General features: G+C 47.7%; 1 protein-coding gene and 2 long non-coding RNA genes across 3 annotated transcripts; 1 reads left to right on the forward strand and 2 right to left on the reverse strand.

Annotated features, from left to right (window-relative positions):
- Window positions 1-3,191: 3,191 nt before the first annotated feature.
- Window positions 3,192-4,904, reverse strand: LOC135826141 (zinc finger protein 572-like). The gene has a single exon (XM_065338784.1). The coding sequence runs from the start codon at window positions 4,741-4,743 to the stop codon at window positions 3,664-3,666; it is 1,080 nt and encodes a 359-aa protein (XP_065194856.1). The 5' UTR covers window positions 4,744-4,904; the 3' UTR covers window positions 3,192-3,663.
- A 9,788-nt stretch (window positions 4,905-14,692) lies between these two features.
- Window positions 14,693-16,223, forward strand: LOC135826143 (uncharacterized). The gene is made up of 2 exons (XR_010555220.1): window positions 14,693-14,855; window positions 15,541-16,223. It is a non-coding gene; the product is annotated as an uncharacterized LOC135826143 (long non-coding RNA).
- Window positions 15,364-16,391, reverse strand: LOC135826142 (uncharacterized). Its single transcript, XR_010555219.1, has 2 exons — window positions 16,230-16,391; window positions 15,364-15,746 (listed from the first exon to the last, which is right to left on the reverse strand). It is a non-coding gene; the product is annotated as an uncharacterized LOC135826142 (long non-coding RNA).
- Window positions 16,392-27,334: the final 10,943 nt, after the last annotated feature.

Raw genomic sequence — 27,334 nt, forward strand, 5'->3', positions numbered from 1 at the left:
TGATGGAGATATTGTAGGAAGGGTTTACAAGATGTGAATGTCATGATATTCAACATTAGCCCCAGCTTTCGGCACTGATATGCATTGAATATCATTGTACTTTTATCACGTTACAGTTGTTGACGCAATGAAAAGACAAAAGAGTGTGTTGCGTGCGCACTAAAAACATGAAAATTAAAACTACAGCTCATGTATTTCCCGTGTTATTGTCCTTGCTATAGTTGGTGAAGCACGTTGTGGTGAAGACAGAAGTAAGGATGATACCAACAGTGGATTTTGGTAACTGTTTACAACTTCGGCGATGACTTTATATGGAAAGGTTTTGTTCCTCACACCGGGACTTGTTCTATACGCCTACTGACTTGTTTTTTAGTTGACTCATGATTGCCACCAAGAGCACACAATAAGTCCACCGAAACTTCGAATCAAGCTAGCCTGCAAAATATCACCACTCTTTAGCCAGGTATCAAGTCAGTCGGCGGACAGCGCGAGCTCCGTTCTGGGGAGCAAACATTTTTCCTCTGAAGATGTGAACTCAATAAATATCATGAGTTGCCCACTATGTCCAAACACCACTAGTAAAAGATATCTGGCGTGCATTCTGCTTGAACGTCTTGTCGATGTGAACATGCACATTTCCACGACCGTTTCGAGCAGAAAAAATCTGACCTGGGAGACATAATGCCAACCCAAATATCAGATAAAGAGTTATGAAAAACATTATGAAACAGAAAGCAACTGTTAAGCATTAGCGTTACAACTACTGATCAAAAAATTACATTTTCATTTCAAGGCCAACGACAAAAACGTAGTGGCTAGAAAAAGAGAAAATATCCTTGCCGTGTCGGAAGCTTTGTACAGACGTAAGTTAGGACCTGAGCTTTGCGTTCAGAAGAAGAATTTGTTGTCTTTGCAGTTGTTTGGCACTGTTTGCCGTGAAGGTGCGAAATATATCCCAGGATCTCTTGATATTTTCTCTCTTTTTCTTCTCACTGATTGGATTTGCATGCTGTTTTCTCGACTCTTCACCTCTATTTTTTCTCGTATCACTTCTTCACATAATTGGATTGATGTATCTCTGAACTTCTTTTCTTTATAGTTGTAGTCTCGTAGCATATTTCCATCATTCCCTGTAGTATTTCGAGGAGGGAACGAAAAGTTCAATACTTTTTGACACATGTCCTAATTGGCTGGTGGTGATTCTTCCGTAGATGCATGCGTAGACAATACATTTTGTTGTTTTATTATTCGTATTATTATTAGTTTTCAGGGTTTCGTTCTTGGCGCGTATATCAGTTACCAGGCTATGTGACAAATTGAAAAGGCCTCTGCTCTTCAGGGACAATCTTCCTCAGCCCAATCAAGCTCAATGGATGAGTGGTAGATTTCGTGAAACGAGAGAGCTTGGAAGCTTATGGCCCTTCGCTATGCTTTTTTGCCTTGATGACCTAGACAAAAAAAAAGCATAGGGATGTTATAAATTCTTTAAAAAATCCTTTTTTTAAACCTGGGATTCGAACCCGCACTATCGCGCGCTCTGCATGCACATCCCGATACACTTCGCGTACATACTAATTCTTCCAAGTTGTTTTACATTGTGATCTTGCATTTGAAAGCCCTATTTGAATATGCATTGTGGCCAGCCATCTTTGATGGCACGGTACGGTAGGGGATAGGTACGGGACAGGTACGATTGAGGGTAATACGACACCGTCTAGCTGCCCGCAATATTCAAATAGGGCTTTCAAACGCAAGATAATAACGTGAAGCAACTTGGAAGAATGGGTATAAATGCGAAGTGTATGGGGGAATGCATGTAGGGCGATAATGCGGGTTAGAATCCCAGGATATGCCTTAAAAAATAGGAGAATTGAAAAAATTATAACATCCTATGCTTTTTTGGCGTCAGATACGGATAGCGCCAGGCGTGACACAAACACATAAACAAACAAATACCAAATTAAAGCTGTGTGGACCCTGGCTATCGCCAGACGTTACTGTAGTAACGTCTTCTGCATAGCTACGGGAATAAAATGTAATGAACAGGGGTGGTGCTCTCAGGTTTCGGATGGCAGTGACCGGTCAGTAAAATATAAAGTTCTGCAACCAACTTCATCACTAATGCCGCCCAAGGTGCTACTTCCAGAATCCCTTTGAATTCTAGTCAGTGCTATTGATTGGCTTTCCATTTCCAAGAATTTTGTTGGAACTTGCTGATGGCGTGGCACGAGGAAAACATGGATGCAGTGAATGGAATTTCGGTCATTGACCACTTGCTGGTGAGCTGATCTACTCCCTCCCAACATTTTAGGAGCTGCTTCTGCGCCTTGATCCTTGAAAGGCGGTGGCGTTCCTACGGATGCGGAAAACCCGGCTGACAGCCGAGTCTCACGGGACCGGTGATTTTTTTGCTGATCAATTCCTAGAAACGGTGCGCATGTCCAGAGAAGTACCGTCCGCCTTCACACGCTAGCAACATCATTTCATACATGTATCACCAAAATTTAGGTTTCTAACGTTCTGTGTTTTGACATCGGTGCTTGACGTCATTCCCTTCCTTCACTGTTCTAGACAAAACTCGTACCTCCATTGTCAACCATTGTCTCCTCATTATGTTTCCAATTTCTCGCAGTATATTGTATGTAAATAGCATGTAGCGTATTTAGGTGGCATTTGCTGCGAACCCGTGTGTGAGTATAAACGCACTCTGCAGCAGTCTTACATACTGCATTCAGACAAGCCGAGGACAAGATATGAGATGTTGTTATCGCACTATCATTTTTTTCTCAGCTTTTTAAAGCTACCATCAGTACCATGTGAGCATTGTAGACATGAACAACTGTAACGATTACCGAAAAAACAACTGAACACGCCTGTTTAACATATATGTAATATATATATACTCAATCTGCGGACAGCATGCTGTTTCGTTCTTTTTGAACTCATCAGCGCAGCACGGAGAAAATGAGGCCGAACCTGAAAGCAATGGAAATAAAAATTTCCGATCAGGCCCGAACGTACCTTGCCAGAGTGCTCAAACTGACAAGTCAGTGAGCTCTGCATAACGCAATAACGCTGCATACTGCATAACGCTCACTGACACTGCACAACGCTCTGCATAACGCAATCAATATATATTATTGTGTATTACATTTTCATCAATTATCGCGATATATAATAAGTACATTTTACAAAAACAATTCCATTGTAATTTGCTCGGAAATTACTGCGCTAAGCACAGTTCGCAAATCTACAGAAGCCTAGGTCAATTGTTCACAATCTCATAAGTCATGGACTCATTAGGACCAGAAGCAAATTCCATAAACAGTATGGACGAAAGCCAACGATAACGCAAGAAAACGAAAAGACGACGACTTGAGAAGCGACGAGAAGACGACTACAGGAGAGAACGAGGAAATGAAGCTTAATCAAAGACTGTACATTTATGTCTTTAACTTGGACGTAACGCGAGAAGAGGCAACACAATCCCAGTAAAAATGTTCAAAATAAATTTCTGATAAGACTGAAAAAATTAATGATCAATAATCTATAACAAAACAGTTACCAACATATGGCTATAAGAAAGCGAGTAGGAGCAGTTACAAAAGAAGATATGGATTTGAGAATAGTAGAGAAAATGAGAGATGCAGAAGGATTAGTGTGTTATCGTTTACAAATTCGATTAAGCTTATGACGTCTCAAACTTGATGCAGAATAAAATTCACAGGCACAACCATTACATACATGCCGCCTATGTCCCGTGTGAGTACTCTGGTGGTCTTGAAGGCATTTTAACTCCGTGAAAGACTTGCAACAGTGTGCACATTTGAATGGCTTCTCTCCAGTGTGGATGAGTTGATGACGCAAACGATTGGAACTGTGGCTGAACGACTTTGCGCAAACCTTACACTTGTATGTTTTCTCTCCAGAGTGCGTACGTTCATGAAGCTTTAGTCTACAATTGTAACTGAATGACTTTTCACACTTCTTGCACTTGAATGGTTTCTGGTTGTTATGCGTGCGTTCATGTCTAGTAAGACTAGACTGGTTAGAGAATGCCATTTCGCACAGCTTACATTTCACCAAGTTTCCTCCAGTTAGTTTGTGTGGTTTTTCAGATACAAGTTCACCAGTGCATTGGGGAGATACGGAATTATCGCTAATATTACCTATACTCTGTTGATTCAGGTCAAAGTCAACAGAATAGATCGACGATTCGTCATTAGGCGAGTCACGTGTCTCTTCTGGAGCGGCGTAGTGGTCTGGACCAGTTAGGGAAGAGCGGACCTGTGGAATAGATGTGGGGAGATATCGTTTTCGCATTCTGCCTGTTGACGTTGGCGGCTCCAAGTCAGTGTTGCAAGAAGCTGATGCTGAAGCTTCAGCCTCTTTTTGGTTCTTGCTCTGGACTTCGATACGTGGTGTAGCGATGACGACTGGCTCAGGAAGCAGACGGAAATTTACTGGAGAATAACCGTGCTGTGCATTGTCCAGCCTTGATAACGAGCTATGCCGTTGTGGATAATCCACAGAAGACGTTTCAGAGGTCACTATGTTATTTCCATGATCGATCGCAGTGTGTTGAAGCGCGACACTTGGCACACCATAGTGATACGGAACATGACAAGGTGGAAACCCGCACGGCACTGGCGTTTTACTTGTCCATATCACTAATGGTGGCAACACTGATAATTCATCTGAATCCAAACTGCTCTCAGACGTCCAGTCTGCATCATGCTCCATTGTTAACGGAACTCCACCGTCTTCTATGTTGATCGATTGAACAGTCAAGAGCACGGCCAAAGTCAGCAACAGACGATATGTTCAAGCTTGCCGAATAATGAGTGCAAGCTCTATGAGTGATGACAAGCTGGATCTGTTCACATAAATACAGTTCTCACTTTAATACTGCAGTAACAAAATGTGAGGAAGGAGGATCACGTCCTATTTGGGTACATGGGATGGAATATTAGCTGCGCAGAGTTTGCTTAACCCTCACAGGTGAGATATTCATGACGGACTTGTGCCACTGTGTGGAAATTCGGGTAGCAGCGACATTATAAGTTTTATTCAACAGAAATGGACGATAACTTCAAGCATGCTGTATAATGATTGTAAACTCTATGGGTGATGACAAATTGGATTTCTTCAAATTAATATTGTTCTCACGTACTGTATTAACAACTCTTAGGAAAGGTCACCTCTGATTTGGGCACCTGTGCTGGTATTTGAATAACTTAATTTGTGGTAATACTTCGCAGGTGGGATAATCATGTCGGACTTGCCAAGTTTGGTGGGAATTTCACGATATTTCAAGTTTTGTGCTAAAAACCGCGATATGTGTACCGTGCGAACACGCTCTAGGCACTGACGATCGTTTTTGACAGGATCTTTTTCCTGTACTCCGAGTTTCAACTGACTACACGGTACACTTTTTTGTGTGTAAGACAGATCAGCCGGGTCGAGTATCTGGCTCTCTGGTTGTTGTGATAAATGCGTCAAAATGGCTGTGAAGGCGCATCACTTCCTGAGACTCTAATAGTCGATTGCTCAACCTCACACTGATTGCATGCAGTAGAGTAAGGTTTGTCTCACGTCTTTATTTGTCTCACGTCTTTAGAGAGGCTTCCTGGTACGAGTCATGGTGGTGACAGTAAATTTTGGTTCTTCAGGCCTTTCCCCTTTGCACGTTTCCCTCGAACGAATGAATGCTTTGTATGTTGGAGCTTCCCTCGTGCTGCATTCCGCGGGAAATGTGTGGGTTACATTGAGAACTCCGTCCCACCAGCCAGTGCGAATTCACAGGAAGCGGGAGTTTTGAAAGTCAGAGGAACATGTTGAACGAGCGCTGCTTGGATGACAACTACACCTTAGCTCAGTGTTAGAGCATTGCTGCATATTCTCAAGTGTCCAGGTTCTAGTCTTGGTCAGGACAGTCAATTTTACCTTTCGTACGTTTCCATCAAGCAAATGAACATTGAGATAGTATTAGAAGATGTGACGAGTTTTGACAAAGATTAGAACAGGACTTTACAATATTACACATGGGACCAAAGATAAACACAGACCGACTATAATTATAGCATTATACCCGAATTTGAAAAGAGCAGGGCTCCACCTCAACAGCAAATATCCATACAAGGCGTACGTGCTCTGGAGGTAGAATACTAGCGTGCGACATTCAAAAGGACTGGTTTATCAGCAATCGAAATACGTTACGTCTGTGTAAGACGTGCAAAGGACAACTTGGAATGAAACAGCACATATCAAATGGAATACAATGATACAAAATAATGTTTGTGATTTTACATGTTATTATTGGTGGCGTCAGCGTGTATGCAAGCAGCTCCCTTGGATTGGAGATCAGATTCGTCTTTTATTGGCACACAAATTACTCCCAGTTCACAACGAACATGATAGTCAGATTTCCCATCAATGTGAAAAACTTATGTTTAATTAAGGGTGTGGGTATGTGCTTAGTTTTTCAAAGTGTGTTTTCGCGATGAAATATTTGCAACGATCGTGGACACATCATCACTTTCTCTTAGGGATGGATTCGTGCATGAACTGTGAGGTTGTATTTCCGATTGAATGACTTTCCACATTCCTTGCACAGAAATGGTTTCTCTCCAGTATGAATTCGTTGATGATGTATAAGAGCTGATGTTTGCTTGAATGCCGTACCACATTGTTGACACTTGAAAGGTTTCTCTCCAGTATGGATGCGTTGATGATTTTGGAGATGTGATGATTGTCTGAATGCCTTGCCACAAAATTTACAGTTAAAAGGCCTCTGTCCGGTATGCCTACGTTCATGAACTCGTAGGTTGCGATGGTGGGTAAACAATTGATCACAGTGATCACACTTAAACCGCTTCTCCCCGGCATGGATACGTTCATGAACAGTAAGATAAGATTTACAACTGAATGACTTAGCGCAGTATTTGCACGTAAAGGGTTTCTCTCCTGAGTGAACACGTCCATGACGGTTAAGAATATATCGCGTATTGAAGTTTTTATCGCACACTTTACATGTCAAAGAGTTTTCTTCTGGATGTGTACATTCATGAGATGTCAAACAAGATTGAGCAGGAAATAATTTATCGCTATGCTTACACTTAAGCGGCTTTTCTCCAGGATGTGAATGTGCTCGATCAAGCGTATCATGCTGGGGATCGAGTGACTTATCTGTTTCTTTGCTGAGCGACGTTTCAGGTGGAGTAAGGTCAGTTTGAAGTTGACAATCTTCCTCAAAAACCCACTCAGAGGTGGGGATATTGTTCAGTGTTTGACGATCGTGATGTCTGGGATCCTCAGATATGCTAGACGGTCGAGGAGATACTGGAGAGCGTCTGATTGTGTGAACGTCCACATCGGCCGACTTGCTTGAGTAGGTGCTATCTTCCGAGTCGTACGCTATGTGCCCGTGGCCTGTGTAGTGATCTGAAACCGAAAGGGGATAGTTCACAGTTTGGTTACTTTTGTCTTGCGATCTTTTTTCAGTGTCCACTGCCGGTGTAATGGGATTAGAGCATGGGTTTTCAACAGCTGTTGTTGAAACTTCAGTAGCGTTTGTATCTTTGCTCCTCTGGAACTCTTGTATTTGCTCCATGAAGTCTGCCACATTCTCCAGCAAAGGATGATCTTGAAGGGCGCCGGAGGTAGATAGTGATGTGTTCCAAGAGCTGAATATGGCTCGCTGGGGAGCATTATATGCGTAGGAGAAGTCAGAGGTCGCTACTTGATTGCCGCTTTCAGCATTTGCGTGGTGATGTGCTCCATAAGATGCGCCGTAGGATGCTGCTATATGTGGCAGTGGAGGACACGCAGTAGACCGTTCGCTGGTCCATATCACTAATGGTGGCAGTGGTGAGAGTGCATCAGAGTCCACGCTACTCTCCGAACTCCATTCACAATCATCCATGATTCACTTACTACACAAAGTCTCAAAACTGTAATTTTCCTTCCAAGCACACAAAGTGTCCGACGGGAATGCCAATAATTCAATTAGCAAGAACTCGCCCTAGGAGGTAAGCTTTATAATCGGTAGCATCTGTGTTTCCCGAAATAAGTGGAGGAACATTCTGCTAATTCGTCACGTCAAACATCTATTTCTGAGCTTTATATCCAACTGACACATGGAGATCTTATCAGATCCTTCGCCTACGCATATACACCTACACGCATCAAAAATTCTACACACCCACATTCACACCCACATTCACGCACATTCACACACACACACACACATTCACAAACACACACACACACCTGTCCTGTCTTGTTGAGCCACTGCCATGAAGGTTACGTGGGCCCGGGAGGGGCAGCTGAGAGAGAGGAGGAGCACACAGCCCTGTGACGATCCAGGGAATACGGTAAGCGAAATCGGCGGGAGCAGGCGCAAACACATGCGAAACCCTGACGGTCCTGAACGGTCGGACGAATACAAGTCCGTGAGCAGCGATCACGGGCGTGGCCACGTGTAGACGCAAAGCAGCGGGCACAAGCCTGGCAGTGAGCGACGCAGCACAGCGGAGAAGCAGGCAGCGGCAGCGGCAGGGGCGCACCGACTGTTGACTGGGGGTAAGTTCACTTGTGCCATGCCAGACCCCCACGGGACTTCAGCCAACGGCCACACTCTCCACACTGGGGCGTGCAAACTGTAGGTCGCAGGTGTAGCAGGTGACGGGAGGGGGGATGCTGGGCATCTACGGCACACACACACACACACACACACACACACACACACACACACACACACACTCGCGCGCACACACACACTTGTACTTGTACTTGCTCACTGCCAAAACTGGTCACGTGGGTCTCCCCGGGAGAGTGGAGAGAGACTCAAAAGGAATCTTGGAAAGATGACTCAATTGGCCATTGAACCACCCAACGGCCGACACCCCCTGAAATCCCCAAACTAGGGTGGACTTGAAATGATCCCACTTATGGGCTCACCACACCACACACATATTGTACAGCGTACAGAGCGGATGCAGTTTTGAGAGCTCTGCATCCTTTTGTGAATGTGGTAGTTTTTGGATCCTTATAAAGCATATCTAGGGCGTGCCCTTATAACCTTACCACCAATCATGGCGAGCACTGGTAACTCGAGACCCCGATGGATGGCACTGACCCCGGAGCAGATGCGAGAGACGTCCGTGAAATTCGATTGCCCACTGGGACCAAAGTGGTGGATGTCGCGAATTAGTCCGGGAGCTGAAATCTGTAGGATGCTTTTTATTTTCGGGGTATGCCACTTCAGAGGGAGGACTTGAAACTTCGCACAGAGGTAGGTAAGGGTCTCTAGAGGACGATTTGAGAACTTGGCCGTCCCGAAGCTGTGCACCAATGCCGGTGCAAGGAGGTTTGTTCGCTCGTCGAACACTATTTCGTTGCCGTGATTTCACAGTTTTTGCGCCATTCAGCGCTTGAAAAATGGGGAAAATCAGCGGGTTTCGCTGACGTAACCAGACATTTTCATGCGAATGACTCAATTTTGCTAGATTTTCAAGAGAAACACAAAGAAACACGAAGCGAAACGCAAAGTCACACCGTCGATGAAGCATTTTTCATTCTGTTTGTATAATTGTGTCGTTCTGAGTTCTGAAGTAACATACAGTAGCTGGTTCGTCGGAGGAGGACATGACTGGTGTTCCTGAGATTGTCGTGCGTAACGGCTAAATGACTTGCCACTTGACCCTGATGTCGACAGGCAGGTCTCGTAGGAACTGTCCGTCTCCATCGAGGTGACTCTGGATTGTTTTTACCAATAGTGTTTTGTAGATTGATCCTCACTACAAACAAGAGTACTCCTGCTACAAACGATTTCATGCTAGTCAATGAGCGGACTGACAACGTGTGTTAAAGGTGGTAAGGTACACACCATGGCAGCTGCCTTGAACGGAATCTTTGATTATACCAGTGAACGTAGAAATGCATGACTTATCTTGAATAACGTCTCTTTGAATCATTGTTTTGTTGAAGTTTCGGATGCTGCACAATGACATGCGCGTACGTGGAAGCATTCACATTGTAGAAGATCATGGGATGATTATTTCCCTACTTCATTCAGTCCTTTGTGTGGTAAATTGAGTAGTAGTAGACGTAGTATATTTTAGGAATTTCCGCAAACGCAATCAGTAAATGTGGCGGTAACATGTAGAATATAATCATTTTAAAACTACAGCTACGGTGCATCATATTTATGTGAACAGAGGCTGAATGCAGATATGTAAACAGTGTCATGGACGCGATATGCATCGGCACCACCATCGGCACCACCGCATACATCCAGGCAAGACGATGTAGCGCAATATCTGTGTTGAACGGTTTTTGATCCCTTCATCATGGAGAACAGTATCCATTCTTCATCCGGTTTGCGATCCTCTGCTCTGTGCTGCCAATGACGTCCACTTGTTGCTCACATGTGTAGTGCTGCTGAGCGGGTTGCCACATTCGGACATGCATCGGCGAGTACCGTAAAAGCCCGTAATAAGGCCCTGGGCGGAAGCGTTAGTGACGGTCCAGAACATGGGCGCTAATGATTGGGTTGTCACATTCGGACATGCACCAGCAAGTATAGTACAGGGTTGGGGTGACCCGTTGCACTAGAAGCATCCAGTGCTGTAACCTTTGCGATGTTTGCAGCTATGCCGAGCAGTTATCTCCTGGGTTCCGACTGCTGCTCCGTGGAGATGATAGTAGGGCACTAGACAGCGGCTTTGTAAATTGCCATTCTGGAATGCTACCTCAGAGCAGCCGATGATGGTGACGTTCTTGCACAGCATGTTGTTGGTACCACAATCACAGCAAGTTCACTGGTGATGATTAACTTCTGGCCGCGTGTTGCATGTTTCTGAGATTCGTAGATAATGACGCGCGCGTGCATGAGTGTGTGTGTTTATATGTATGTATGCGTGTGAGCATCTGCATGTGCGCATCCACGTGTGTGTGTGTGTGCGCGCGCGCGCGCGTGTGTCGTGCACATGTACACGTGTATGCGCGTGTGTGTGTGAGCATTTGCATGTGCGCATCCACCTGTTTGTATGTGCGTGCAAGCGTGTGTGTGCGTGCACATGTACACGTGTATGCGTGTGTGTGTGTGTGAGCATTGGCATGTACGCATCCACCTGTGTGTATGTGCGCACGCGTGTGTGATGAATGCGCGCATGTTCGCACACATGTATGTGTGTGTGTGTGCGAACAGAGAGTCACATGTGTGTGTGTGTGTGTGTGTGTGTGTGTGTGTGTGTGTGTGTGTGCGTGTGTGTGCACTCATGCACACTCGCACACATGTGAGTACACGCTTGCGCGCGTGTGTGGGCGTGCGCGCGTGTACACAAGCTCGCACACATGCACGTGCGCGCATCCACCTGTGTGTGCGCGCGCGCGTGTGTCGTGCACATGTACATGTGTATGCGTGTATGTGTGTGTGAGCATTGGCATGTGCGCATCCACCTGTATGTATGTGCGCACGCGTGTGTGATGAATGCGCGCATGTTCGCACACATGTATGTGTGTGTGTGTGCGAACAGAGAGTCACATGTGTGTGCGTGTGTGTGCACTCATGCACACTCGCACACATGTGAGTACACGCTTGCAAGCGTGTGTGGGCGTGCGCGCGTGTACACAAGCTCGCACACATGCACGTGCGCGCATGTATGTTCTATCTTGTTATGTTGCCTATCCCATGCTCTCCTTTGGTGCTGCTACGTAGACGTCTGTCGTAGTTCCTGTCAGAAGTGCATGTGGACCTGGCAGTGATTGTCATTCTACCTTTGTTTCAAACAACGTCTCGTTTTCGAGTTACATGATCTCTCACAGGATCCACAAAGTATTTTGTGCAAAAGCAGCTAGGCTCACCTGAACCAGTGAAGAACGAGTATCGGAACAAACAAGCTGGCAAACTGCAACGGAGTTGACACCACCAGCAGATAAATAGGCCAGGCAGAGTACTGACCGACATGGGTGATGATGATCTTGCACGTCCGGTGACTGGTCACTGGTGCATACGGCTGTGGCACTGGCAGTCAGGACTCAGGGACGCGGAGGCCGACTTGTCAGCAAGCAACATCTCGCCTACTCTGCCGGAATCTTCGCTCGACTCGACCTCAGTCAGACCTGGAAATATACTTTTGAAACTTTGCTTGCACGCGTTGCAGAATTGCCGGAGTATGCGCGAGTATTATTGTGCACTATTGCTGGTACACACTCTATGTTGCGCTTTTGTCCAGAAGCGCCATGCTTCGTGACTGTAGTGGACCTGACGATGGCAATACTATTCTCACTTTCAAAGCCAAAATCGTAATGAAAATGTATGTCACGCTTTGAGAAAGTAAGCTTGCAGCGTCGTCATCTTCTGGACAGGCGCATAGTCACTGATTTGGAATTTTGAGCGTACGCACCTACTTCTCAAACCGAGAAGTCGGCTGAGAACGAAAAACATTTGCGCCTAAATGCTTGACAATTGTGAATTTGATCGTCGAACAAAATGCGTCCTCGCGATGTCCGTGCACAGCTTTGGGATGGCCAAGAACTCGAAAGCCCTTCTCTGATAGACCCATAACCCATTGCTGAAGAGATCTTGTACTCCATCTCGCCCGACCTGGAGCGCCACTTTTTTGAAGGTCGGCTCCCTGACTAAATGCACTGGGAGATGCTGGATACAACCACCTCACATCTGTTCAGATAAGTTCACAGCATGAGTGCATTCTAACCTTCATGTCCACTGCGCGTCTAGAGCGTGTTGCTCGGGAGGGCTTTTCTCTATTGGATAAGACTATTTTGGTTTCAAACGTGCTGGATTCGATCCTCCAGCTGCATATATCTGACCTCCCTGTCTGGATCTCGGACATTGCATTGACGGACGCTCTCAAACCGTACAGTAGTCCCGCTTCAACAGTTCGATACGGTCAAGTCACCACAAAGCATGGCTTCGATGTTACAACCGGGGTACGCTTTTTAAGCTTCAAACTAGGGAAACAATGCCCCTCCATTCCATCTTACGTTCAAACGGCAGGGGGTCACGTCTTTGCCGTACGGTATAAAGATCAACCACGCACCTGTAGGGTATGCGAGTCCCCAGGTCACCTGGCCGCGGACTGCCCCACAAGGCCACGCACCCCTCGTGGAACGTACGCTAACAGGGTCAAATCGGGACCCCAGAAAGGGCGCGAGGATCTGCCACTGCCTGAAAGCCTAGCCTCTAGCTCTGCAGTCAAATCGGGACCCCAGGAGGTCATCGGTTCAGACAAAGCGCGCGAGGATCAGCCACAACACGAGAGCCTGGGCGCTTCTCCAGCTGGTCAGGTCGACTCGAGACCCCTGGAGGAGGGCACGGGTACACATGGCAGTCAAGACTCAGCTTCTGCCGTAACTGTCAAAATGCGACCTGAGCATGATAAACAAAGCAACCACGTGGAACTTGACCTGACTCTGTCTCCTGACAGCAGCTGGGCCGAGGAGTCGGACTGTCCACCTGAGGGGAAACTCTCAGGGGGCGATGAGGCTAGAGCATTGGCGATATTGGCAGACTGCTTCCACAAGAGGCCGCGGGAGTCGACCTCCCCATTGGTAGTTTCTAGTGATAACCAGAGGAAGAAGAAGGCGAAAAAGATCACTGCGTCAAGCAATAAGCAGATAACTTGGCGCAGATAACATCTTCTCCCCCGGTGTAGCCCTAGGTATACAAACACAATCTGGTTTTCCCTGTCCTACTTCAACCTCGTGTCTTCCTCCAGCTTCCTCATTCTTATCTTTAGCTTGATCCTTTTAGGTATTTCATTAGATTTTAGGACCCTTAGCAATACATGTAACTACGCACCCGCTTACGCCAAATGTCCCTCCCCTTTTTTAATTACTTCCTCCTGCAATGAAGGGTAGCAAGCATCTTCGCATTCTCTGCACAAACGCTTTCGGCCTAGCCAGCAAACTTCCCGACCTACAGCACGCACTCCTGCAGCATCAGCCCGACGTAGCAATTGCGACAGAAACGAAGTTCACTGCGGAGAAAGTGCTTCCCTCTGATATTAGCTTCCCTGGATACAGCTCACCACTTCGGTTGGACAGAACGGCACATGGGGGAGGGTAGCCATCTGGGTGAAGTCGTCACTCCCCTCCATGCTCATCCCTGAACTCATGTCCCCCCCACATGAGATCATCTGGGTTTCTCTCCAGCTAGCTCCAGGTCTCCGCACCGTCTTGGGAGCAGTGTATCGGCCGGGGTCCTGTGCCCCTGGCGATCTTACCTTAAAGGGAAACTGAACGCCAAAAATAAGTATGGCTTATCCGAAGGAGAATTGGGCACTGATTCCGATGAGCTATGTCTCGAGCCGATCAGAGAAGAGGAACTGTGTCAAATTTCATAAATAACACCTCCCATATTTGGAAATTGGCCTTGATGACGTGCGTACTGCTTAGCTGTCACCATGCTGTGCATGTTCAGCCGTGTAATTGAATGGAAGAAAACAATTACTTTGGTGTTTTGCAGCTCTGTTTCGTTCCCTGACGGTAACCAAATCTAGATGTAGGAATCTGTTGAGCAGGAGAGGGACACATGTCTTCCCGAAGGCTGTCAAGGCTGCAATGGTGATGAAGAAGACACGATCATCACCCCGAGATCGATCGTAGCGAATTGGAAAACTCATGGTGAATTTGCTTCCACTCCAAGGCAATGTCGAGGTATGAAGGGTGCTTGTACTGCCTTCCAAAGTGAAGAGGAGATGAACATGGCTTTGCATAGCTGTTGTTCTATGCCAACTTACCTACTCTTGCTGGTACCGTAGTGGCATATTGCAAATTTCGTGGACGAACAACTCTAGTCACTAGTGGCTAGTGAGCAACACTAACAGGTGAGATTTTTCAATTCGACAAAAATTGTTTTTGTTTGAGAACTGGCAGTGGCAGTCATAAGACTCAGTAGGTGTCTTTGCTGCTTCTTTCCCTTCATTGGTAGGGTTGTGCTTGAATAGTACAAGTGCTTGAAGTAAAATAAAATAAATAGAACATGTGGAACATAAATCTAATCAAGCATCAGTACATGTATTGCGAATTTCAACTTCAAAGCACATGAAATCGCAATGATCACGAAGTTTATGTAATCAGGAGTACACCCTGTGTTCAACGAACACATACACACATGCTGTATTGCGCACACACATGTACACATGTGCGTGCAGCCCCACCCCATCCCACAGACACACGCATGCAGCGCGCACATCCATACACATGTGCGTGTACCCCCCACACACACACACATTCCTACCCATACACATGTGCGTCCCCCCCCCCCCCACACACACGTGTGCACATACAGATACACAAACACACACGCACGGACACACACACACAAGATACGTGTAAGTGTACATGGTCTTCCTGGTGCAGATGCTGAGCCAGCACAATGGAAAATACCTCCATCAAGATGCTTGATCAAGTGTTGTGATAATGGCACTGTTTGTTTGTTTTTACAAAGAAGTGTGGGAAAGATTACAATGCATTATAATTCATAATTTTTCTTTGCCTTGTACTGTGCAGACCAGAATGCTTCGCTATCAACTCCTGGCTTTCCATCGGCATGGTGTTCAGCTGCAGCGGCATCTGGTCCGGGGAGTTCAAGTTGCTGGATGGCTGCACTGACACAGGATGGGTTTGCGTTGGCAATGCGATACGGCAGTCATCCCACATCACGAGCTACATGTTTATGTAATTTATATTGTCGCTCGTCCAGCAACGTCAAGGCTCTGCATGTAAACACAGGAGAACACCATAATACTACTCTGGGGATAATCATTTTGGATATCAATTTCGTGACAATTATTAGATTCACACAATATTCACAACGTATGCAACACGATGCTGTCTATTGACACTACTTCAAACTGAAGTGCTCACTACTCCTCTCCCGTTTTCATCTCCCTCTACCTTATGAATACTCTGCATTACTGGTTTCGTCTCTACCCTTTCCATTGCTGCCAGCGCCCAGTTTTTTTCAATGCACAGCACCACCTTGACAGTCATTTTTGTGATTTGATGTACACATACTTTGAAGTTCAAATTCGAATTACATGATCAGATTTTTGTTCCACATTTTCTATTTATTTTTACTTCAAGCACAACCCTACCGATGAAGGGAAAGAAGCAGCAGAGAGACACCTACTGAGTCTAATGACTGCCACTGTCAGTTCTCAAACAAAAACAATTTTTGTCGAATTGAAAAATCTCACCTGTTAGTGTTGCTCACTAGCCACTAGTGACTAGAGTTGTTCGTCCACGAAATTTGCAATATGCCACTACGGTACCAGCAAGAGTAGGTAAGTTGGCATAGAACAACAGCTATGCAAAGCCATGTTCATCTCCTCTTCACTTTGGAAGGCAGTACAAGCACCCTTCATACCTCGACATTGCCTTGGAGTGGAAGCAAATTCACCATGAGTTTTCCAATTCGCTACGATCGATCTCGGGGTGATGATCGTGTCTTCTTCATCACCACTGCAGCCTGGACAGCCTTCGGGAAGACATGTGTCCCTCTCCTGCTCAACAGATTCCTACATCTAGATTTGGTTACCGTCAGGAAACGAAACAGAGCTGCAAAACACCAAAGTAATTGTTTTCTTCCATTCAATTACACTGCTGAACATGCACAGCATGGTGACAGCTAAGCAGTACGCACGTCATCAAGGCCAATTTCCAAATATGGGAGGTGTTATTTATGAAATTTGACACAGTTCCTCTTCTCTGATCGGCTCGAGACATAGCTCATCGGAATCAGTGCCCAATTCTCCTTCGGATAAGCCATACTTATTTTTGGCGTTCAGTTTCCCTTTAATCGATCATCTCGACAACATCCTCCCAGAAGCTAGACACCAGGGCTCCCACATCATCCTAGCTGGCGATTTCAACGTGCACAACCGGGCTTGGCTGAACAGCTCGAAAACTACGCCTGCAGGCGAGGCTCTCGAAGATACCTGCGCTGCCCATCTTCTTGTCCAGCATGGAGACAACCCGCTAGATCTCATAATGTCAACGTTCACGTCCCCAGTAACTACACGTATACTTCCGCCCCTCGGTTAAGCGAACAGTATTTCGCTACAACAGAGCAGACTGGGATCGCCTCAGGGCGCACCTTCGCAACGTGGAATGGGGTGATATCATCACGGAGGACCCAGAAACTTCCTGTGAGCAGGTTACCGCTTCGATTACTGCAGCTGTTGCACAGTTTGTCCCATCCAAAGTCCTGGAAACGGGGCCTTCCGATCCGGTATGGTGGACGCCTGAATGCACCCAGACCGAGAGGGAGAAGGAGAAGCGCTGGCGCGACTGGAGAAAACACCCTTATGACCCAGCACTTCAGTAGGCATTCACCGATTCCGTGACTGTAGCGATCGCCACCCAGTTCCGATCACGACGTGCGAAGGAGGACAGCCTCCGTCGCAGCCTCTCAACTGGGACCCTCAGAGACAAACAGTGGTGGACGAAGTTGAAGAACGCTGCTGGCAACCGCACACAGCCCGAAATTCCGCTAGTTGTCGACTCTGAGGGCCGCGAGTGGGCAACGAGCTCAGAGAAAGCAGAGGCATTCGCTCGCTTCTTCTCGAAGAAATGTAGCGTTGCCGGTCCGGACCTTGTGGAGGCTGACCTACCGGACCCTGCTCCCTCAGAGGCTCCACCTCAACGCACCATCCGCTTCCGCCCACAGGCTGTCCGCCGCCTCCTGGCAAGGCTCGACGTCTCCAAGGCTACCGGGCCTGACGGTATTTCTGCTCGCGTCCTTAAGGAATGTGCTCATGAGCTCGCAGAGCCACTGTCCAAGTTATTTGCTTTATGCTTCCGGTCTGGAGTGCAACCTAGGATGTGGAAGACGGCCAACGTGGTTCCGATCCACAAGCGATCTTCCCGCTCAACCCGTATCCTTACTGTGCATAATCTCGAAAGTAATGGAAACTCTTGTAAACAGACACATCGTAAACTATTTTGAAGACCATCATCTGCTCACGTCGCACCAGTTTGGATTTCGCAGAGGCCTCGGAACATCGGACGCTTTGCAAGCTCTCCAAACTGCCTGGGCAAGCGCTGTGGGCTGTGGAGGGGCGGCTCGTATCCTTGCTGTGGACATCGCAGGAGCGTTTGATCGTGTCTCGCATGTCGGCCTCCTCCACAAGGTACGTAGCCTAGGCATAGATGGTCCGCTTCAGAGATGGCTGGCGTCATACCTGGACACCCGTTCCCTACAGTGCCTTGTTGGAGGGCAGACGTTATCTAGGTATACGACCTCCGCTGGAGTCCCCCAGGGAAGCATCCTTGGACCAACGCTTTTCCTGGCCTACGTCAACGACGCGCCAGATGTTCTCGCTGACGGCGCCAGCTTGGAAGCCTATGCTGATGATACAACTTTGTACAGCTTAGTCACCTCCCAGCAGACCCCGACAGTCGCCGCGCAGTCACTGCAGGTGTCCGTTGACCGACTGCACGAGTGGGGTCGTACATGGAAAGTGATGTTTGAACCGACCAAATCCCAGGCCATGACAGCCACCCTCAGACGCACCGGCTTAGATCTCCCCCCACTCCTGTTTGGTGGCACACTGGTGCCCGAGACAACCACCATCACCCTCCTTGGTGTGAAGGTGGACGCCAAGTTGACCTTCAGCGACCACCCACGCTCCGTAGCCACCCGTGTACGCCAACGGCTTGGGGTCCTAAACAGAGCCGCCCACATACTCACCCCCGCCGGCCGGACGACCGTATGCAAGGCGTTCGTACGACCAGTCATGTAGTATGCGCCTCTTGTATGGATGGGAGCTGCGCAGAGTCACCTCCAGCGTCTGAACAATGTTCAGCGCCACGCGCTTCATGCTATCGGCCCTGGGGCACACCTACCCAGCCTGGCCATCCGCCACACTGTTGCCTCGCTTGCCTGCCTGTACAAGCTGCACTACTTGCCTGGTCCTCCGCGGCTGCTCTCTGTGTTGCCACCGCGCCACATCATCTCTACCAACCCCAGAACTCGCAGCGAGCACGGTGCTGTCAGTGGCCATGACCACCAGCTCCAACACCAGCTGCCTGCATTTGCCCCGCTGGCACTGAAGCGCTCGTTCCCACACTGCAGCATCAGCGATTGGAACTCCCTCCCTGCCGCTCTCCTATCCCAGCCTCCCCACAGCAAGAGAATGCAATCATTCAAACCGAATGTTTACCGCCATCTTCGCAGCACAAACAGGCTCTGGGCAGTCGATTCCCTATGAATAGTATGACGATAAGACAGTTTCTCCCCCACAATCGCTCGTGTTAAGCCTTGGGTTTTGCATCTTTCTCACCTGTACAGCTCTATCTTCTTCTTTTTTAATTGTTTTTGGTGCGTGTTTTTGGCCGTGACGCCGAGACCTCAGGTCGGCAGAGTCATCAATGCCCCACCATCACTGTTGCGTCTCGGTGCAGCGCCTGCTCATTAGTTGTCACGTTTGTCCTAGTCTCCGTACCATTGTCTTTCCTTATTCGTTTCGAGCTGGTTATGTGAACGTAGTAAAAAAAAAAAAAAAACCCTCAGTAAGTGGATGAGGACAAGGTGCAGAAAAAGAATTGACGGCATCATGGTATCCGTCCCTGGATCCAACTGCAGGTACCCCTGCCCCCAGTGAAGGTAATACTTGCTACTAGACACACACACACACACACACACACACACACACACACACACACACACACACACACACACACACAAACACTATCCGTCCATTTTTGTCTTCACCTCAGCTCTTGTTTTGGGAATCGAAAGCTGAGATTTTTACTTCACTCGGACTCTCCAGTACCGCACTTGGAATGTTGAAAAAGAGCGGCACTTTGTTGTTAGGTATGTATTGAGTCATCGTTGAATGGAAGTGTTTTTGCCTACTGTGAGTTTAATTATTTTATGTAGGGACTGGGAAGAGCCTGGTATAAAATGACAATATTAATTGTCTCTGATCATATCTCCACTATTACCATAGTGTTTACAAGAAAAGAAAAGTACTAAGGAACTGCAAGTTACGTTACTATGTCTGTTAACACCACTAGTAACGTGACGACCTTGCTCATGCGATAACATTACACGGGAGAGGTAATGGCGTTCTAAAACCAACTGCTAATCAACTTTGGCACGTCTTGGATATGCACTCCAACATGAAATGCGTGCCAGAGTTGATTTGCAATTAGATGTACAGAAGGTCAGAACCGTTGGTCTGTGTCGAGCACTGTTATAGCTTAAGCTGTTATAGCTTAAGCTGTTATAGCTTAAGCTGTTATAGCTTAAGCCGATCGTCAAGTTACGGGTGGTGTTAGTGGACACAATAGCGTAGCTTGTAGTTACTTGGCCCCTTTCTTTTCTATCAATTCGTTCTTGGCTCTCCATCCGAGTCATTCATATTGGATTTGTGGTATCATCCCGTTATTGTGCTTGAATGAAATTAAGGTGACAATAGAAGTAAAGAAGATTTTAACGCAAAGGCTATTGCTACCTTTTACACTGTGGACAAACAAAATAGGTGATAAATATGGTGGAGCTTGACTCGGGAGAATGAAATTGAAGACCATAATTATCAACCATAAGTACAGCTGCAGTGGTGTCTTCAATTTCATTCTCCCGAGTCAAGCTCCGTATGAAGACATCCAAGAAGAAGATTGCCTGATGAGTCCAGCGGGGACGAAACGTACGTCGCAATCGAGCTATGTCGTTGCTGTGTCATCATCTATGTGCCATGCGCTACTTGATGTACCAATTTGCTATGCCGGATACCGCCAGCCATGCATCGACCAGGCGCTAGGCGCGAACTGATGGTGGTGGTGGTGAGAAGGAGAGATCTCTGCCAGAACTTTGCAGCCTTGAGAGCGTGTGTGGGCAGGCGTGTGCTTACCGCCATATTGCCAGGTGTGTCTTTACCACCATATTTATCAACCATAAGTACAGCTGCAGTGGTGTCTTCAATTTCATTCTCACAAACAAAATAACTAAAAATATCACGTCCTGTATGTGTCACTTGACGTCATCTCTAAACAAAAACGCAACCTGCAAGGCAGGAAATTACACGTTTTTTCCTGAACGAAGAATCCGAAATTATGGTCACGTGACGTACGGAATCTATTGATTAATCTGTGTTACAGTGGAACAAGATAAGTATATTTTGTTGTTACCCTGAGTTAGTATAGTTTGTTGTTACTCTAAACTCGCAGGTTCATTACAGTGTAATTATAAGATTGTCACGTGATCACACTGTGTTGAACATTATTATAACTCTCAATTTAACCTCAAATGGGCGTGAAACCTGAAGTAGGCTGGTGCATCTGTAGGTAGGTGTATAAAACTCTGCATTATTCAACATTGTGACTTTAGTAGGCAAATTTTCAACCTCACACTTTTCTGATGCCGTGGGGTAGGATATGTTTAACAGGCAACTTTTCAACCTCACACTGGTCTGATGCCGTGGGGTAGGATATGTTTTTCGAACTGAGATATCAAATAGAGCATCGCTGGCCATAGGAAAGGGTCTCTAGTTCCAGTCCTGGTGGTGATTGTCAATATTTTTTTCAGACCTTTACCATCTGTACCTTGGTCTCAGAAAAATGAATGCTTCGTTTTGTTGGGTGGCACGACGTTCTACATTGTTTTGGAAGTGTGTTGGTTACGGCGAGGGCTGCGAACCACCAGCCTGTGGCAAATCAAAGTAATCGAGAGTTTCGAAGTAAGAAGAAAGTTTTTTTTATTTTATTTTTTTATTGGGAACACAGCCCTACATAGAGACATGTGGAGACAAACACAAGACAAGACACAGGGGATGTAGGGACGACGTGCCGATGTACAGGGAGCAACTCGACCGACCAGGGGTCTCGGCGTTAGCGTTGCAACCTGGCATCGAAAAAAGGGAACATTGCATGGTCAGGTAGCAATAATAATAATTTGGTGCGAGAAAGGGGCGCTAGTATTGCACCAAATAATATAAAATTAATACGTGTAATGACTAAACCAGAAGGGAAAATGAAGAAAGAGGACAATAATCATAACAAGCAAGTAGTAGTAGAGAGGTAAATACTAAATGGGTCTCAAATCTAAATATCATCGTCACAGGTACTGTGTGGACCACAGCCATCTCTTTCGGATTAGATCCTTACATACGTTGACCTTGAAGGTTTGGAGGCGTCTTGAATGAGGCTCGTGAAGCAGGAGGTCCGCAGGCAGGTTGTTCCAGGGTGTGATGGCGAAGAAGGGGAAGGATCGCAGGAGGTAGTCAGGGGCTGTGCGAGGGGGTGTCCACTTCAGCTGAAAGGCATGGTGCGTCTGACGTGTTTGCCGTGTGCACATGCTAGCTACGGCAGGGGGCTTGGTTGGTGGCAGCATGGCCTTTACCTGGGGAGGCCCTGGAATGGAGTGCAGCTTGAACAAGTATGACAGGGCTGCCACCATCCGACGAAGCTGAAGACTTTGGAGGATGGTTCCAGGTCCCAGGAAATGCAGGGCACGTTGCTGAACCTTGTCCAGCTGGGCCATGTTAGTTGCGGCTGCGCTCGACCAGGCCAGTGGGGCATATTCAAGTAGGGGTCGCACGAATCCCTTGTAGACCGTCACTCGACCATGGTCGTCCAGGATGGGTGCTGCCTTTCGTAGGAAACCCAGCCTTTGGGAGGCGCGCAGTGCAACACTGCGAGTGTGCGCTCTGTAGGAGAGAGTAGGGTCGAGCATGACTCCCAGCAGCTTCAGGGTATCGGTCTCCTGGAGTGCTTCACCTCCAAAGGTGACTGGTGGAGTGCAGGGGGGAACGTGCTTGCGATGTAGAGTCATGCGCTGTGTCTTGGCTGGCTCAAAACAGATACGCCACTTGCGGCCCCACTCCTCAAGACTGTTGAGGGACCCTTGGAGGGAGGCGGTGGACTGTTGGAGATCGTCAGTTGGCTGTACTAAGCTGTAGAGTGTGGTGTCGTCTGCAAAGCTGCTCAGCTGCGTTCCTGGAGTTAAACATTGTTCAATGTCACAGGTGTATAGAAGGAAGAGGCTGGGTCCTAGGATGCTGCCTTGGGGGACACCAGCCTGGATGGGTTGAGCATCTGACGTCTGGCCTCCAACCACAACGCGGATGTTTCGGTTGGTGAGGTAGTCCTGTAGCCATACAAGCAGGCGTCCGTCGACGCCGGCCTGCTTTGCTTTGTACAGCACTCCTGTGTGCGATACCCGGTCAAACGCACCGGCAATATCCACGGCGAGGACCTGGACACAACCGCCAGTACTTATGGTGTGGACCCATTCATGTTGGAGAGCCGTTAAGATATCTGCGGTTCCTCTACCACGTCGGAATCCAAACTGGCTGTTTGGCAACACCTCATGCTTCTCTAGGTAGTTAACCAGTTGCGTGTTTACAATGCCCTCCATGACTTTCGACATGATCGTTAGCAGTGATATTGGTCGGTAGTTAGATGCCAAAGATCTGGAGGACCGTTTGTGAACTGGGACTACATGGGCAAGTTTCCATGCCCCAGGTTGCACACAGGCTAAGAAGCAGAGGGCGAAGAGCTTTGCCAGTGGGTCTGCAAGTTCAGATGAGCACATCTTGAGCACACGAGCAGAGATGCCATCCGGTCCAGTTGCTTTTGATACAGCCAAGTTCGCCAAGTGCCGTTTGACCGTTGCTGCGCGGAAGTGAATGTGCTTTAGCGTGGCATAGGCAGGTCGTTGCAGGTCAGGCAGGTCAGCAGCACAGAGGTCGTTATTGCCAAGGCTACACTTGTTCGCAAAATGCGCTGCAAAGCACTCGGCTTTCTCACGAGAAGAGTGGAACTCTTGTCCTGCAGAGTTGGTCAGCAGGGGGATGTCAGAGCAACGTCCCTTGCCTGCTGCGCTCTTGATGGTTGACCACCACTCTTTGTCCCGGAGGGAACCTGCAGTAAGCTTGTTGCGAATTCTACGTTGATGTGCTAATCGCGCTGCATGACACGCTTCCACTTCGTGGTTAACAGTTGTGATGTACTGGACCTTGTGGTTATCGTTGCGGGGATTGCGTCTCCACAGCTTCCATGCCCGCTCCTTGGCATGATTGGCATTAGAGCAGTCCGGTGTCCACCATACAGGGTTGGATTGGTGCACCACAAGCTCTTTGGATGGTATGAACTGTTTCATTCCATGCATGATGACATCAGTTACGCGCTGACAGGACTGCTCCGCACACCCATGGATCTTGGCGGGCCAGTCTATGTTGCGGAGATAGGCTCTCAGGCGGTGCCAGTCAGCAAGGGCGTATTTCCAAACCTGTCGAACAGCAGGATCTTCGCGTCGTGGATGCTGTTGGAGAAACTCGGCAATGATAACGGCATGATCAGATCGTCCAAGTGGTGCATAGGCTGTGGTGCATACGGGGTGTGAGAAATCGGAGATGATAAGATCGAGAGTATTGTTGCCGCGGGTTGGCTGGGTGACATGCTGGACAAGATGATGTGCTGCGCAGACTTCCTCCAGGCTTTCACCGGCTCGGGTAGTCTTGCTACTCTGTAGCCAGATGGAATTATGCACGTTGAAGTCCCCTGCAATTATCACATTGCTGCCAAGACGGCGGACATCATCCAATGTGTTGTCTAGGTAGTCCATCAGGCTGGTGTCTGTCTCTGCACAAGAGCCAAGCCGGTAGAGCGCACCCAGAACAGTCTTTGTTCCGGAGTGCATTGCCAGGGAAATCCATAAGAGCTCGTGATCACGGCAATCTATATCGTCGTGGTGGGTAATGGATAGTTCACTCCTAGCCCACACTGCCACACCGCCACCATGGGCATCTCGATCCTTCCTTATAGGGGGTGAGTATCCTGGGATGGTCAACTCATGGGAGGAATTATCTGAGCAGAGCTTCGTTTCTGTTACTATTGCCACGTCTACATTATACTGCAGGATTGCATGCTGCAGGGCACCTATCTTGTTGCTCAGGCTGAATGCATTAGTCACTAGCAGTCGCAGAGGTCTGGAATCCATCATTGGGCATGGGAGGACTGGGCATCCTGCTGGGGTGGCTGCGCATCATGCTGGTCATGTTGTGGCGCAGATCCGTTCGATCTCTTCAGGTCTCCAGCCTCTGGTGGGGAAAGGTGGGAGTTTCTCCGTTTTTGGCCACTGTGTAGTGGAGTGGAGATGAAGTCTGCCGGTGGTGGTGGCGGCGGTGGTGGGGGCGGCGGGGAGGAGGAGGACGTTGAGCCCGGCTGCTGTTGTTGCTGTTGCTGTTTAGTCAGAACACTGGCAGAGGTGCTGTTTCTGCTGCTGTGGTTGCGACTGCTGGTGCTGCCCTCAGAGCTGGTTTCTAAGAACCTCCATGGCCTGCAGTATACGGGCCTTGGCCAGAAGTTGGGCGCTGTCACTGTGGAGAGTGAAGTGGCATCGATGGTCACTCTTGCGGAAGCACGCCCACTTTCTGACAGCCATACACTGCAGGTGTGGACAGGAATGGAGGCGCCCAGAAACTCACTCCTGGTTTTGATAAATTGCCTGAAGTGGCTCTCAGTGCTATCTGTGGCGATATTGCCCACATACACCACAGCACGCTTGTTTTTGGGTCGTTCTGAGGAGACAAGCTTCCATGAGTCATCCTCAATAACATGGAAGATTGGCTTGGATTCTGTCACATCTGTCTGGGACTTGGTGGGGATGGCATCTTGGTCGCCATCCCCTTCACACTCGTCACTGCTACGGGAGATGTTGCAGGGGACGCTGCCATCCTCTTCACACTCGTCACCGCTACGGGAAATGTTGCTGGGGACGCTACGGGACATCGTGGTGTCATGCTTTCGAGTACCAGTACCCGCACTGCCTGCTTTGGTACGCCGAAGCGAAGGTTGATCCGCACCCGTACCCTGCTGTGTTTGAACTGGCCTTGGGGTAGCTTTTCGCAAGGCAATGGCGGATTCTCGGAGAGACACTAACTCTTCATTCACATCTTTGAGCTGCCTTGACAGCTCGTCAACCCGTTTGTTTAGGCGCGTCTCCCGATCAGCCGGTTCCGAGACAAATGCGGCCAATGTTTTCAGGATTTCTACTACAGATACCTCAATGCCCGGCAACGACGCCATCAGCCTCAGCTCTTCATCACTCAGGGCAGTCGCGCGAGTGTTTGTTCTCGTGGTGGCCCCAGGCATGGCGGAGATCACCAATTTCTACGAGCACTACTAAAAAACCTTACTGCTACCCTACGGAAACTACCTCCAGTCCGGCCTGATGCCGGCTGGGCTCTACCAAAAAAGAATTACGGGAGCTTCAAAAAGTGCAACCTACCCCTACTGAACTACTTGGGGCAAGTGTTGGCCAGTAGCTGCTTTGAAGACCACTGCAACATACCTTTGTGTTAGAGCATTGCTTGATACAATATCTTTCTTCAAGCTCAACAAAATATGAATAGAGAAAAGAATTTGCTGGTCAAAACTTAGTGCTGCAGGTTTGAGTCCTGGTAGTGAACGGAAATTTCCCGTTCACATATTTCCATCAAACAATTGAACAGTGAGATAGATATTCACGAGTATTGATAAGGAAAAAAATGTTATCATACAATTTTGAACAGGGTACCAAGGGTACATACATGTACATACGTAACATTTTAGTATCATGTGCGAACTTGAAAACAACACAGCGCCTCTTCCAGCGACAACATCCATAAGCGGCATGCTTGCTCCAGAAGTAGGGTATCCGACTACAAAACTGGACTGATTAAACCATACAGGATTGTTAAGCGAAATAGAGGTTTTAATGCATGGTAAATATGGAAACATTTTCCTTCTGTGTAAGAAGTGCAATGGATAAAAAGGAATGAACCAGTGAATATCAACAGGAATACAATGATAATGGTAATGTTTGTAATGCTACATATTGTTGCAAACCACCAGTTCTCAAGTGGGAAAGGCCTTGGCGCTTATGGCATTGTATTCATTGCAATGTTGTATTTCGACTCCGCCGTACCGCTAATGGCGCATAGCATACGCTATATGCGCTGTGTGCGTTTTTACTGCAAAAGCTGTTATGTCCCATTTAAAATGCGTATGTTTTTGCCTGTACGCTGTTTTGCATGCTATAAATAGCTGGTGTTATTAGTGTTCATTGTTAATTATTCGATGAAGTGAAATATACTGTTGAGAAGAAAAGAGTTGTCCTCGTGCCGTGTGGTCGTACGATCCTGACAATTTAGAGAATCTTAGAGGGTTCACAACACATATGTGGAAGTTGGCCTAGAAGCAGTGCACTTTGCATCGATATCAGATTGGGCTGTAAAAGATCGTTACGCTACTTGCGGTTCGAAACGGACCTATCAGTAGCATTTGCCATAACATTCGAAACAGGTCGCCTTCTGTT

Source organism: Sycon ciliatum, chromosome 10 (genome assembly GCF_964019385.1).
Source record: "Sycon ciliatum chromosome 10, ocSycCili1.1, whole genome shotgun sequence".
Lineage (NCBI taxonomy): Eukaryota > Metazoa > Porifera > Calcarea > Leucosolenida > Sycettidae > Sycon > Sycon ciliatum.

Coding starts and splice junctions, on each gene's coding strand:
- LOC135826141 (XM_065338784.1), bottom strand. CDS start 4,743: ATGGAGCATGATGCAGACTGGACGTCTGAGAGCAGTTTGGATTCAGAT.